This window comes from Nelumbo nucifera, chromosome 2 (assembly GCF_055504915.1).
Source record: "Nelumbo nucifera cultivar China Antique chromosome 2, China Antique-T2T, whole genome shotgun sequence".
Taxonomy (NCBI): Eukaryota; Viridiplantae; Streptophyta; class Magnoliopsida; order Proteales; family Nelumbonaceae; genus Nelumbo; species Nelumbo nucifera.
The window spans coordinates 71,274,807-71,288,311 of NC_142650.1; the positions used below are offsets into that span (position 1 = coordinate 71,274,807).

General features: G+C 40.8%; 1 protein-coding gene and 1 pseudogene across 8 annotated transcripts in view; both read left to right on the top strand.

Moving 5' to 3' along the window:
• The window catches only part of LOC104604115 (uncharacterized), a 31,700-nt gene that overhangs the window by 13,957 nt on the left and 4,238 nt on the right, over positions 1-13,505 (top strand). For 7 of the 8 annotated variants that reach the window (XM_010268344.3, XM_010268341.3, XM_010268342.3 and 4 more), the window contains 2 exons: positions 12,033-12,134; positions 12,249-12,404. In XM_010268344.3, the coding sequence (XP_010266646.1) occupies positions 12,033-12,134; positions 12,249-12,404 (258 nt within the window). The remainder of the gene's footprint in view (positions 1-12,032; positions 12,135-12,248; positions 12,405-13,505) is intronic. The other variant, XM_088898175.1, reaches the window with a different exon arrangement.
• Positions 1,636-2,949, top strand: LOC148802320 (uncharacterized; annotated as a pseudogene).

Sequence of the window (13,505 nt, forward strand, 5' to 3'; positions counted from 1 at the left end):
AATTAGTTTCAGACTGGAATTGGTGTCTCCAGCTCTGATACCATGTGATAGAACAAGAATTAGAAGAAATTGATGTCTTTCTATTGAGAAAGTAGTACATATATATACAACCTTTTAGATACTAAAAAGGAAGAAAATCATACAGCCTTGCAGATACAAAAAAGGAAGAAAATCATACAGCCTTGCAGATACAAAAAAGGTAGATACTAAATAGGAAGAAAATCAAAGAAAGAATAATTCCTATAATCAAGCTATTCCTAATTGGGCTAATACTACATATTTACAGCCTATAATTTCGTAACATAAATTAAACCCAAAATACCCTTTTTGGTGAAGATCACCGTCTTCTCTGCTCAAATCAGTAGTGGCTAACCTTCCATCCTCTCTCTCTCCTTCCCTATACTCCCAATGATAGTTCTGCTCCCAGACCAATGTGCACGACAACCTTTGAGCCAACTGGACCACCTGCAACATGACATCGCCTGTATTCACAGAACTCAGGACACCGAGACCACGAATGGGACGGTGAAGTTATGGTGCTTCAAACCAAAGCGCATTGAGACTAGGAACAGGGTTTCCCAAATGTAAATGGACGGTGCCCTAGCTAGCTTGATCCTTAACCGACGACAATTAATGATCAGGGAAGGCCGACGGTGTCCGAGACTCACACACTTCAATTTCGTAATCTCTTCTTCATTGATCAGGGAAGGACAACAATGAGAAGATTACTAAAGGGAAGGCCGATGATGGTGAATCTTGCAAAGACGGTGACTTTTCAGTTCTCTGTTAGAGTTACTCCCAAAAATTAGTCGATCTTAACTTGGAAGATGTTTTTCCATTCTTCATCTCCGCCTTAGTCTGATTGATCTTGTAGAGCTTCTCAGGCAGGTCAATCATGCTACTATACCTCTGCTCGCTCTTCTCCTTGTTAAATTCTTTCTCCCCTTCTCCCTTGATGATCAGAGTGTTCTGCTCCATAGACACCTTCATGTTTTCCTTCCCTAGCCCTGGCATGCCCATCCTCACATACAAAGCATTTTCATCTTCCTTCATGTCCCATCCTCTCTTCGTTTCAGCTCCCATCCCCCTCAATGCAGCCAGAAATGGGTTCTCCATGAACTGGTCCATCAGATTAAGCACCTGGCTCAAGCTCTTTGTTGGAGAGAAAGGATCAAGCACGTCTACCAACCAAATTGAAATAAAACATGGTGAGAAACCAAAAAGATTTACAGAGTTAACGAACCCAAGTATGAATCAAAAGTCACAAGAATGGAAAACTGAATAGAATAAATGATTAAGGACTTAGATACAACTACTTGAGAAGAGATTAGGAATGTAGTCATTGTGGCGTTCCTATGAAAGTTACCGTTTCCTATAAAAAAAAATGTAACCATTGTGGCAAGAGACAGGCTGGTCGGAGTGGCGACTACGTCGACACCATGCTCATCATTGTCATAGTCCTGCATCTAAGCATTAGTATTCAAAGAGCGCACTGCGGGTGGAACGACCATGATAGAGCGGATTGGGTTGAGGAACTTGTTGAGGAGGCTAGGGTTAGGGTTTGACAACCGGAAGGTGATTGGAAGAGGGGCCTCGAAATAAGCCCTAGTGTATAGCCCTCGATTTGCAGATATCATGGCTCGCTAGGAGAACTCATTTGCCCTATTGGGGGATGATGAGGGTGACGATGTCAATGCTCTCCTTGCCAACGTCGCCGCCAAGGTTGCTGCTTCGCCGCCGGCAGAGAAGATGCAGCCTCAACAGAAGGCGTAGTAGGCTTTGTCAGCTCCTGCTGCTAAGTTCCCTTCGAAGCCTCTTCCGCTTGCTGAATCTGTGAGAGCGGAGAGAGGCAGGGGAGGAAGAAGCGGTCGAGGTGGTCGTGGGCTAGGAAGGGGTGGCTCGAGTGGGAGCGAAGCCGGGCAATATGGGAATGGCCGTGCCAATGGTTACTAATGGAACTATGGTGGGGAATCTGATGGGAATGCTGCTGATGATGGCTGACATGGCGGTGGTCGTGGCAGGGGAAGAGGCGGAGGGCGTGGCCAAGGAAGAGGGTTTAATGAAGATCGTGGTTTTGGAAATGAAGGTCAGGCTGGTTCTAATGAAACCCAGGGTCAGACTGGCGGTGATGGTTGGGAAGAGGGGACTATATCTCAGGGAAAAACTTATGGAAATGAGAGTCGTCCTTTTAGAAATGACAATAGGGCGTTCAGGAATGAAAATCGGAATGGGAATGGCGAAAGAAGGGCTTATGGTGCTGGACATCGTGGCTTCAGGGGTGGAGAGGGCCGATTTGGTGATCGTGACGGGGCAAGGTATGGTAGGGGTGAGGCTTCGAATGGTTCAGAGAAGGAGGAACTTGGTGATGGGAAAGAGCAACCTGGAAACAATACTGATAACAACAACAACGGAGATGAATGGGATGTTCCTGTGACTACTGAATTACCAAAGGACACGGAATCTGAACAAGGAAAGGTTGAACAAGACACAAACTAGGATGCTTCTGACAAAAAGCCGGAAGAAGAGGATAAGGAAATGACCCTTGAAGAATATGAGAAAGTACTTTTTGAAAAGAGGAAGGCTTTGGAAGCATTTAAATCTGAGGAAAGAAAAGTTACCCTTGACAAAGACTTTGAGTTGATGCAACTTGTTGAGAAAAAGGACACCCTTTACATTAAGCTGAAAGCTGGGATGGACAAACTTAAGAAGAAGGATAGTCTTGACAAGGAGGAGAAAGTTCATAAGTCGCTGAGCATAAACGAATTCCTGAAGCCGGCGGAGGGTGAGAGGTATGCACGAGGAGGACGTGGTGGACGAGGTTGTGGACGTAGGGAGCGTGGTGGATTCAGGGGAGGATTTTTGGGGCACCCAGGTAGCAACGCTGCTCCTGCACCTTGCATCGAGGACTCTGATTAGTTTCCTCTTTTGGGGGGAGCTGTCAAGGCATGAATTTTGTTAGGATATAATATTAGTTTTTTCCTCTTTTTTCGTCTTTCCCCCTTAAACAAGTACTAGTTTTGCCTTTTTGGTCTCGGTGGATCAGATTCTCTAGCATCAAGTTTTTATCTAGCTAAGATCTTGGATATATTTCAGTGAGATCTAATATTATCTTATCTTAGCACTATTGTCAATTATCAAAAAAAAAAAAAAAACACTTGTTGAGGAGGCTTGGAGCGGTGTCTCTCCTTAATGCAATTGTGGAAGCCATTGGAGATGGCTAATTTTGGGTATCCAATTGAAACGGATGCAAAAGAGAGAGAGTATTACTAAAATGCAATGGACGTTCGGGACTCACACACTTCAATTTTGTAATCTCTTCTTCTTTGATCAAGGAAGGCTGATGATGAGAAGATTACTAAATGGAAGGATTGTTGATGGGATGTGCGGTAGCAATTGGCTTTGGACTAATGATGTGCTGATCTGGATGATGGGAAGATGCCATTGAAGACAAGAATGCTCACCAGCCTTATGCCACAATTTGTCCTTGTCAAGAGGCAATCTCCACAACCACTTTCCAACCATGAATTAATGATGGTCTGAGAAAGAAAGAAAGAAAGAAAGAAGAGCTGATTAAGGTCATAACAATTAGGGTGATGCAATGGCTGAAAACTTTGGAGTTGTTTGCTTATGTTTCCACGGGTATGCTGCTGAACAACTGGAAGGAAGTGGCATCCTCTGTGCCGACTCAATTAGTGGTGTGTCCTTTGTGGTCACCTCCAGCCTTGGGGTTTATGAAGTTTGTTGAAATAGCTTAGTTTATTCTAGCTAATTTGTTCAGTTTATTTTCTCTTGTTCTATTTAGAATAACTTAGTTTTTTATTCTGTTTATGTACTTTAAGTGCCATAGGGACATAGGAGTCTTTTCCCCATCTTTTAAGTGTGCCGTAGTTTTTTTTATTCTGTTGAAATAGCTCAGTTTATTCTGGATAATTTGTTCGCCTCCAGCCTCGAGCGTTTTTTGTTCTTCATCTTTCTGTTTTTCCAGACTGAGGTCAGAAAAAGATAACCTACGACTGATACAATTTTTTTTTTTTTACTTCCTTTTCTTGGTCATGTTTCAAGAAAAAATCATGAGTCGAGACTGCTGAATGCTGCTAGAGTCGTTGTGAGTTCAAACCAAGGTTCAAAGTATCGATATGTATCGTATCGGGAGCTTCCCGATACACCCCTACAGAGGGTGTATCAGGGTTTTGATTGGTTCAGGGGGTGGGTGGACCTTAAACCGGTTCAAACCTCTTTTCTGTGGATCGTGTGATCCTATACCTGAGAATGAAACACCTGTAGGTCTTGTATGACCTGATTTTACCCTTTTTGGTGCAATGACACTGTTGTATGGTCTCTCCTAATAGCTGGTGGGTTTGGTTGATCTGGAAGAGTGGTGGACTGTGACTGTTAAACCTGTACAGCACTGAAATCAACCTAAAAAAATATTTTAAGGGACTTGACGCAAGGCGTTCCACTACCTAGAGGCGTGAGGCGTAGTTTAGAACGCAAGAGGCGTAAACCTCGTTAAGAGGAGGGGGTTAGGAGGAGGATGAAGAGGAAGGGGGGATCTCATTTTTTCTTTATTTTTAGTAAAAATCTTTTATATTAAGAAGAATAAAGATGCATAACATTAGTATAAAAGAAAGATCTTTATAAGATTTTTATTAAAAATAAAGAAAAAATGAGATCCACCCTTCCTCTTCATCCTCCTTCTAATCCCCCTCTTCTTAAGGAGGCTTATGCCTCCTTGTGTTCAAGAGGCTTACGCCTCTTGCATTTTGAACTATGCCTCACGCCTTCACGTTTTAAAGCATATAAAGGAAGGTTAAGCAATTGAACGTTCAAAAATTGATTATTGAAGGAAGTAGGAATCTGTTGAATTAAAAAAAATATGAAAGAAAGTAGTTTCTTGAAGAGAGAAGGAAGGGAGAAGGAGAAGAAGAGAAGAGGAGAAGTTGAAAAGAAAAGAGAGCAATAATCTGGCCGCCCCCTTCACTTATTATTTATACTAAAATAATAGAACAATATAAAGACAACTATGCCCTTATAGGGCGACAAAACATAAAACAACATTATAAAACACTAAAAAACATAATAAAATTTGCACTCACATAACTACTGTGGTCCCCACCTCCTATCTAACAACTAAAATAAAACATCTACTCAGAAAAACATCATAAAACTAGTTAATCTTCAACACTCCCCCTCAAGTTGGGAGTAAATGTCACACATTCCCAACTTGCGTAGATCATGTTCAAGCTTGTTCCTTGCCACCCCTTTAATGAGAACATCAGCCAGCTGCAACTCTGAAGAGACATAAGGCAAACAAACTTCTCCGGTTGTTACTCTTTCACTTATAAAGTGTCTATCAACTTCAATGTGTTTTGTCCTATCATGCTGAATTGGATTGTGGGCAATATTGATTGCAGCCTGATTGTCACAATATAACGTCATAGGTTCCTCTGCTTTCACCCCAATCTCACTCAAAAGAGATCTAACCCAAAGAAGTTCTGAGACACCATGAGCCATGGATCTATACTCAGCCTCTGCACTTGACCTTGCCACAACCGCTTGCTTCTTACTCTTCCAGGAGATCAAGTTTCCACCTACAAAGGTACACACTCCTGATGTAGACCTCTTGTCATCTAAGCATCCTGTCCAATTTGCATCTGTATAGGATTCTAGCTTCAGATTCTCATGATTTGAGAAAAGAATGCCTCTGCCAGGGTGCTTTTTCAGATATGCAAGTATTCTCTCAATAGCTTCTCAGTGCAGAACCCGAGGTGCATGCATGTACTGACTCACAACACTGACAACATAAGAAATATCTGGTCGTGTCATACACAATTAAAGCAGTCGGCCCACCATTCTTTGATATCTCCCCACATCCTTTACCAATTCACCATCCACACCATTAATTATGTGATTTGGATCAATAGGAGTGTCTGCTGGTTTGGTCCCCAGCTTCCCAGTCTCTCGCAATAGGTCAAGTACATACTTTCTCTGTGAAATGAAGATCCCATGCTTGGACCTTGCAACTTCAATCCCTAAGAAGTATTTGAGCTCACCAAGATCTTTGATATCAAATTCTTGCTGCACTGATTTTTTGAGATCATCAATCTCCTCCAGATCATTTTCTAAGTCTGCACACTTTTCCCTTACCAACATTCTCATAAAAGCCTGTTGGAATGTCCATATATACCTCATCTTGTAAATCACAATTGAGGAAGGCATTTTTGACATCAAATTAGAACAAAGGCCATGAATAGGTGGCTACTAGAGACAAAAGGATGCGAATTGAACTTATCTTAGCTACTGGTGCAAAGGTTTCCAGATAATCAACACCATAGGTATGAGTATACCCTTTTGCTACCAACCTTGCCTTGTATCTCTCTATCTTGCCATCAACCCTGTACTTCACCGTAAATACCCATCTACATCCGACTGTCTCCTTGTTTGAGGGGAGATCAACTATATCCCAAGTTTGGTTTTTAACCAAAGCATCCATCTCATTTTGCATGGCTGTTTTCCACTCAGGTTTGAAGAGAGCCTCAGTAACATTCCTGGGTATAGACACAGAATCCAAGAAAGAAAGAAAAGCATGGTAGGAGGGTGATAAGGCACTGTAGGAAAGATGGTGTGAAATGCAATGGGCTGTACACTTTCTCTTCCCCTTACGAAGTGCAATGGGAAGATCAAGGTCAGTGGGATCAACTGCAAAAATGGTGTTAGGGACAGAAACATTATTATCAGAAAACATAACAGGCTTAGGCTCAAGAGGAATACCTGGAATTGTATCTGCCGAATCTGGAGTTTTAGAAGGACTAACAGAGAGTGGTGTGGGTTGAGGATGTGTGGAGTCAACCATCATCTGCCGGCACTGATATTGCTGTGAGGCTGTCCATAGTGGCTCAGGTAATGAAACTGGAGGTGCAGGTGCTGGCTGAACTGATGGTAAAGGTGGTGGCTGAACTGATGTTAGATGCTAGCTAAACTGATGGAGGCACCACAGAAACAGGAAGATGAACAAATTGTGAGTTCTTCTCTCCAAAACTCTCCCCCTGAGGAGAACCACTCGAGAAGAAGAATGTGGATTCAAAAAAGGTAACATCCATAGTGACAAATTTGCTCATTGACACTGGGTCATAACAACAATACCCCTTTTGGTTATGAGAAAAACACATTTCTTGGCCTTAGGATCCAATTTTTAGCGATGAGGGCCAAGAATGTGAACAAAAGAAACACAACAAAAAACCCTCAGAGGTATATGAAATATCTCTCCATCTGGAAAAAGAAGGCTAAATGGCACCTTAAACCCCAAAGTCCGTGATGGAACACAATTAATCACATGTACGGCTGTAAGAACTGCATCTCCCCAGAATTGCACAAGAACTGAAGCACACACCATAAGACTCCTTGCCACCTCCACAATGTGTCTGCTTTTCCTCTCAGCAACTCCATTCTGTTGCGGTCTATATGCACAACTGCTCTGATGAACTATACCATGTTCTAAGAGATACGTGGTTAGGTCCTTCTCAAAGTACTCTCTGGCATTATCTGATCTAAAAGCCTTAGTTCTCACTCCAAATTGTGTGAGAACCATTTGGTGGAATTGTCGTACTAAGTTAGGAACCTCATCACGTGATCTCATCAAATATATCCAAGAATATCGTGTATAATCATCCACAAACGAGAGAAAGTAACGAAATCCTCTCATGGAAGGGATTTGATATGGCCTCCATACAGCAACGTGAATAATATTAAAAGCAGTACTTCTTTTATTACTTGGTTTAAAAGACTGTTTACGATGCTTTCCTAACAGACAACTCTCACACTCCAAAGTAGATAATTGAACAAACTCAAACAACTTTGGGAAAAGACATTTCAAAGAACTGAAAGAAAGATGTCCCAAGCGATTGTGCCAAAGCATAATCTGGTTCACTGACTTTGATCCACTACTATTGCTGTTGCTAACATGATGGCCCTGATGTTTCGGAATCTCATCCAGAAGGTAGACTCCATTCACCTCACGACCACTCCCAATCATCTTATTTGACTCCAGATCCTGCAAAACACAATTACCAGGAAGAAAGGTCACAAAACAATTCAAATTTTTTGTCAAAGAACTAACAGACAGTAGGTTGGTATGAAGTTTAGGGACATGTAAAACAGAAGACAGAGTTGTATCATTGGTCACTCTAACTGTCCCCTTCCCAGCAATGGGCATATGTGAACCATCTGTTGTAGAGACTCTGTCTCTACTAGAGCACAACTAATAGGAACCGAAAATGGTAGGGGCATTAGTGATGTGGGCGCCGGCAGCAACAACAGTAATTTAATGCAGCAGCAGCAGTAATTTAGTGTTCTCAGCACCAGCAATTTAGTGTTCTCATCCTATCTTATTTATTCAGTATTCTTACCTTATCTGCTTTCAGTAGCAGAGATTAGGAGTCTTATCTATTCAGTGTTCTTATCTTATCAGTTCAGTATGGATTAGTAGGGAGTCTTATCTTATCTTATCAGTTCAGTAGGATAGATTAGTAGGGAGTCTTCCTAATTAGCAAGGAGTCTTCCTAAAAGTAGGACTCTTATCTCTTGTAATCTCCTATTTAAGGAGCTGAGAATATTGAATAAAGGCATCCAAAATTTCAGTCAAGAAAGAGAGCAATGAGAGTTAGGTGATCTCTTGGACAAATCACCATTAAGGCGCCAAGATAGGTTCATCAAGAGCGGGGAGGAACAAGGGAAAACAGGAGGTTTTCCCCATGGACCGACCCGTGACGAGATCCTATTCGCGGGCCCATAACAATTAGTCATATGCTTAGATGCTCCTGAGCTATAATCTAGGGAGGTCCCTCCTTACCTGAAGTGGAAGCAAGATTTGCAGTTGCATATGAACTACTTGTATGTGCAAAGGAAGTGGTGTAGTTGGTTCCTGCATTCTGTTGTCCATCTGGAAGGATAGATCTGGGTAAATCTTTCTTACTCATAAGCTGTCCAAACCTGTCCAATTCTGTCCTCACTGCTGCTATTACAATGGATTCCCAATCAGTTTGGGAAAGAGGGACCGAAGAGTCTTCTGTAGTGGCTACATTTGCATTTTCCCTTATTGTTCCTTATCTGGGCAGGCATAAGATTTGGATGAAGCTTCCAGCAAGTGTCCCTGGTATGCTTAGGCTTCTTGCAATAATCACACACCAAGTCCTTCTTATTTTCCCTTCTAGTCTCACTACTTCCCCTGTCTCCATTCGGCTTAGGTTTTGTTGTACCAACCATAGCCGACTGTTCAATTCCAGGCTGTCTCAACATTACATTCCTCCTACTCTCCTCTCCAGAGACAAAGGCATAGGCTTTAGAGAGTGTCACACCCTCCCTAGAAAGAATATGCTGCCTAGCAATGTCGAATTCAGGGTTCAGCCCTGCCAAGAACTCAAAAACCCTATTCCTCTCTACCAGTCTGTGATGGGTTGTTGCATCATTTACACTTTCCCATACCACAGTTTCTAAGTGATCTATGTCCTGTTATAGGGTTTTCAGCATGGAGAAATACACAACAAGAGGTTTTTCTCCCTATTTCATACTTATCACCTAATTCCTTAATTGATAGGCTCTGGCTTCATTTTGTTTCTGAGAGTAGGTTTCAGTTACTCCATCCCAAATCTCCATAGCAGTATTAACCCATAGGAATTTTTTTGCAATATGAGGTAACATAGAATTACAGAACCAGGACATTACCATGTAATTCTCCTGCACCCATCGGGAAGAGTCTGTATTAGGTTTCTTCTCTTCCCTAGTGAGATACCCTAATTTTCCACGGGCACCAATAGCCATCTTAGCTGATTGTGCCCACTCCAAATAATTTGTACCATCAAGTTTTACTATAGTAATGATCCCTGACCCAAAAATATCACTACTACCTCTAACACCCAGTCCCACAGTACCGATATATTTCATTTTTTTTTGATCAATAACACTTTCATTAATTCATCAGTAGAAAATTTACAAGTGGAAGACACACACTTATCTTCCAAAAGTCACAAAGAACTTCAAGAAAGGAAAAAATACAAAGATACAAAGACACTACCGTTACAACTTAGCCCAAAACAAAGAATCATTTTCTGCCCCTTGTTTTGCTAAACCGTCAGCTAAGGAATTAGCTGATCTTTTAATCCAACATGTCTTAACTTCCATCTCCCGCACCAGCCATTTGAATTTCCTCTTCTCATTATTATACTTCCATAAATCATTTTGATCTTTAGTCAGCCACCCTATCACCACTTCTGAATCCCCTTCAATTATAAGTTTCCTGATGTTCAATTCCTTAGCTTTCCGGGCTCCTTCCATAACTGCACATATCTCAGCTCTAAGGGAGTCACCCGCTCCAATTGGGCCTGAGAACATAGCAGAGATGATCCGATTATCATCTCTAAAAACACCCCCGATCCCCGATTGTCCCAGGTTTCCCCTACTGCATCCATCAAAGTTTAATTTCAAGAATCCACTAGGTGGGGGGGTCCAAGCCACACTCATTACTGACTTGGTCTGCGTGCAATTTGCAATTTCACCCCACTTCCTCAACATGTCATCCATAGTGTAATCTGTGAATATTTCCAAAGATTTCAGCCGTTGTACCACCCTAAAGTGTATGGTAGCCCTCAGATCTGCTGGCCCTCTCTGAGTTTCAGAGAATATCCTGGAGTGTACCGATATATTTCATCTCGGTGTTCCAACTCTCCATCTTACTTCAAACAGTTCAACAGTAAGAAAAAAATAGATTGGAGACCTTCAAAAAATAATTTAATATCACACACACAGAAACCAACCCTTTCGGAAGAAGAAAACCCTAGCTGGAGGGAAATCTCTCTCCTCTCCACGCCTCCCAACAGAGAGAAAAGTGAATCGATCACTCCGGGAGGCCTAGTAAATTTCAGAAACCAAACTGCCCTCTTCAGAAAATAAAAAGAAAACTAACAATACCTGGGACTCTTCCCCGTACTCTAGTTCTTGATTTTGAGAAAAGTGAATCGATCACTCCGGGAGGCCTAGTAAATTTCAGAAACCAAACCGCCCTCTTCAGAAAATAAAAAGAAAACTAACAATACCTGGGACTCTTCCCTGTACTCCAGTTCTTCTTGATTTTGATGCCAAACAGTAGATCACCTTCCTGATGTCTAGATACTACCTAAAATTCCAAGAACTAGGCAATCTATAGCAAATCGATCAGCCCTTTACTACTTCATGCAGTCGTCTGATCTTGGGCTGCATGAGAATGCTTCAAGAAACCCTAGCCGATGCTCTGATACCGAGTAGGAATTTGCTGAATAAAAAAAAAATATGAAAGAAAGTAGTGTCTTGAAGAGAGGAGAAGAAGAGAAGAGGTGAAGTTGAAAAGAAAAGAGAGCAATAATCTGGTCGCCCCCCTTCACTTATTATTTATACTAAAATAATAGAATAGTACAAAGACAACTATGCCCTTATAGGGTGACAAAACATAAAACAGCATATATAACACTCAAAAAATAATAAAATTTGAACTCACATAACTACTGTGGTCCGCACCTCCTATCTAACAACTAACATAAAACATCTACTCAGAAAACATCATAAAACTAATTAATCTTCAACAAAGGAGACTCATGGCTAGTGCTAAATTGATTAAGGAGGGGTAATGGTTTCTGGATCTATGTTAATGAGAGGAGGGAGGTTAAGTGGTTATTGAGGGGAGTGGAATTTCAGGTTCATTGGGTGAAGAGAACTGCAAATGCCTTTGTTGATAACTTGGCAAAACAGGGGGTTGGTAGGGGTCAATTATTTTAGGCAGTATTATAATTTCTTTTTAGTTCTTTGGGGGAGAGTTAAGCCATTTTATCTCTCCCTAGAATTTAGTTTGTAATCTTGTTTTCTGTTATTGATAAAAAAACTATCATTATTTTCCTCATTAGCATCTTTTATGTTTTTTTTTTTGTCATTTTCTTTTTCAATAAATCCTTTGGAAGCAAAGTTCAGATCTGATGCACCTTCTGTACTGCTTTTATATATGCCAATAGATAGAGTGGGGACATTATGAAGAGTGGTCTCCACCAGCACTGCATTTCAATGTTTCTCATACATCTTCATTGATTGCCTGTGGTGTGACAGTGGATAAGCTGGTACAGTTCTGGTCCATATCATTTGTGGTGCAAATTCTAAATTAGATTTCCTTGTGAAATAATTTGATTGAATCATTCCTTTTCATGTGAAACCATACAATGCTTTAATTTCAGGTTGGTGTTGATGTGGAGGAAAAACAACGGAAAATAAAGAATGATATATTATCTTTTGCTCGACGTTATTTCTCTTTGCATGAAGTTGAACACTTGCATGCTATTTTAGACCCAGAGATTCAAAGACAAGAGTTTATTAAGTTATGGACACTAAAGGTGAGTTCAGTCTCTTTTTCCAGTTAGTAAAGTTTGTAGTGATTATATTTTTTAAGATTGCTTAATCCACCGGCTATGTGATGGAAAATACCATAAAACCATTTCAATCATAAGCAGTGATTTCTGAATCTGGAAGCTTCAGAGATTGTTTGCAGTTTTGATCTAGTAAAAAGATAGGGAGTGTTTTGATGACTTGATTGCTTAAAATCAATCAATCAATGAAAAACAGCAAAAAAAAAAAAAAAAGAAACTATATGAACGAAGAGAAGATTTAGAAAAAAAAAAGAATGGAGAAGTAGCAAAAAGTTCTAGCTGCTGGCCCTTTATCTATATAATATGGATTACAATGGCCACTATGCCCCTTGGGCATCCAATCTCAAAAAGAATAACGAACATGGTAGTAATAAAGTAAAAAAACAACTGTAATGGCAGTCAACAAACAGAATAAAATTTTGAGCAAAAGGTAAAGTATTACATTGAATTCTTCAAATGATGTATTGATATACAAGTATAAGAGTAGAAAATTTATTAAAACAGTAAATAAGGCAAAAACAACAAAGGAAAGGAAAGATGAGAAGTTATGGCACAAGGTTGTGGCGAGTATTCATGGCATATCAAGCAATGGATGGGATGTTGGATATCTTCGTAGAGCTACCTTGGCTGCCTCATGGAAGGCCATCCATGATTTTCTTCCTACCTTCTTACATCATCAGGTATGACTTGGCCTCTGTTCAAAAACTCAGGTTTTGGGAGGATGTGTGGATTGGGGATACCACTTTGGGTATTAAATTCTATTCTCTTTTTGATATTTCCAGGTTTAAGGGTAGGCCCATTTCTGACTTCCTTACCCAGCACCATTTCTCTGCAGGATTGAATTGGAATTTTGGCTTCATTAGGAACCTTAGAGAATCTGAACTTTCTATGATGACTGATCTTTGGAGCTTGCTGAATTCAGTTTTCTTGTGTGAAGGTGGCTCGGATTCTAGAGTATGGGGTCTTAATTCTGATGGGGAGTTCTCTTGCAAGTCCTTTTTTCATTCTCTGGTTGCAGCTTCTTCCTCTTCTTTCCCAGTCATGGAAATTTGGTGTTTTCCCATTCCC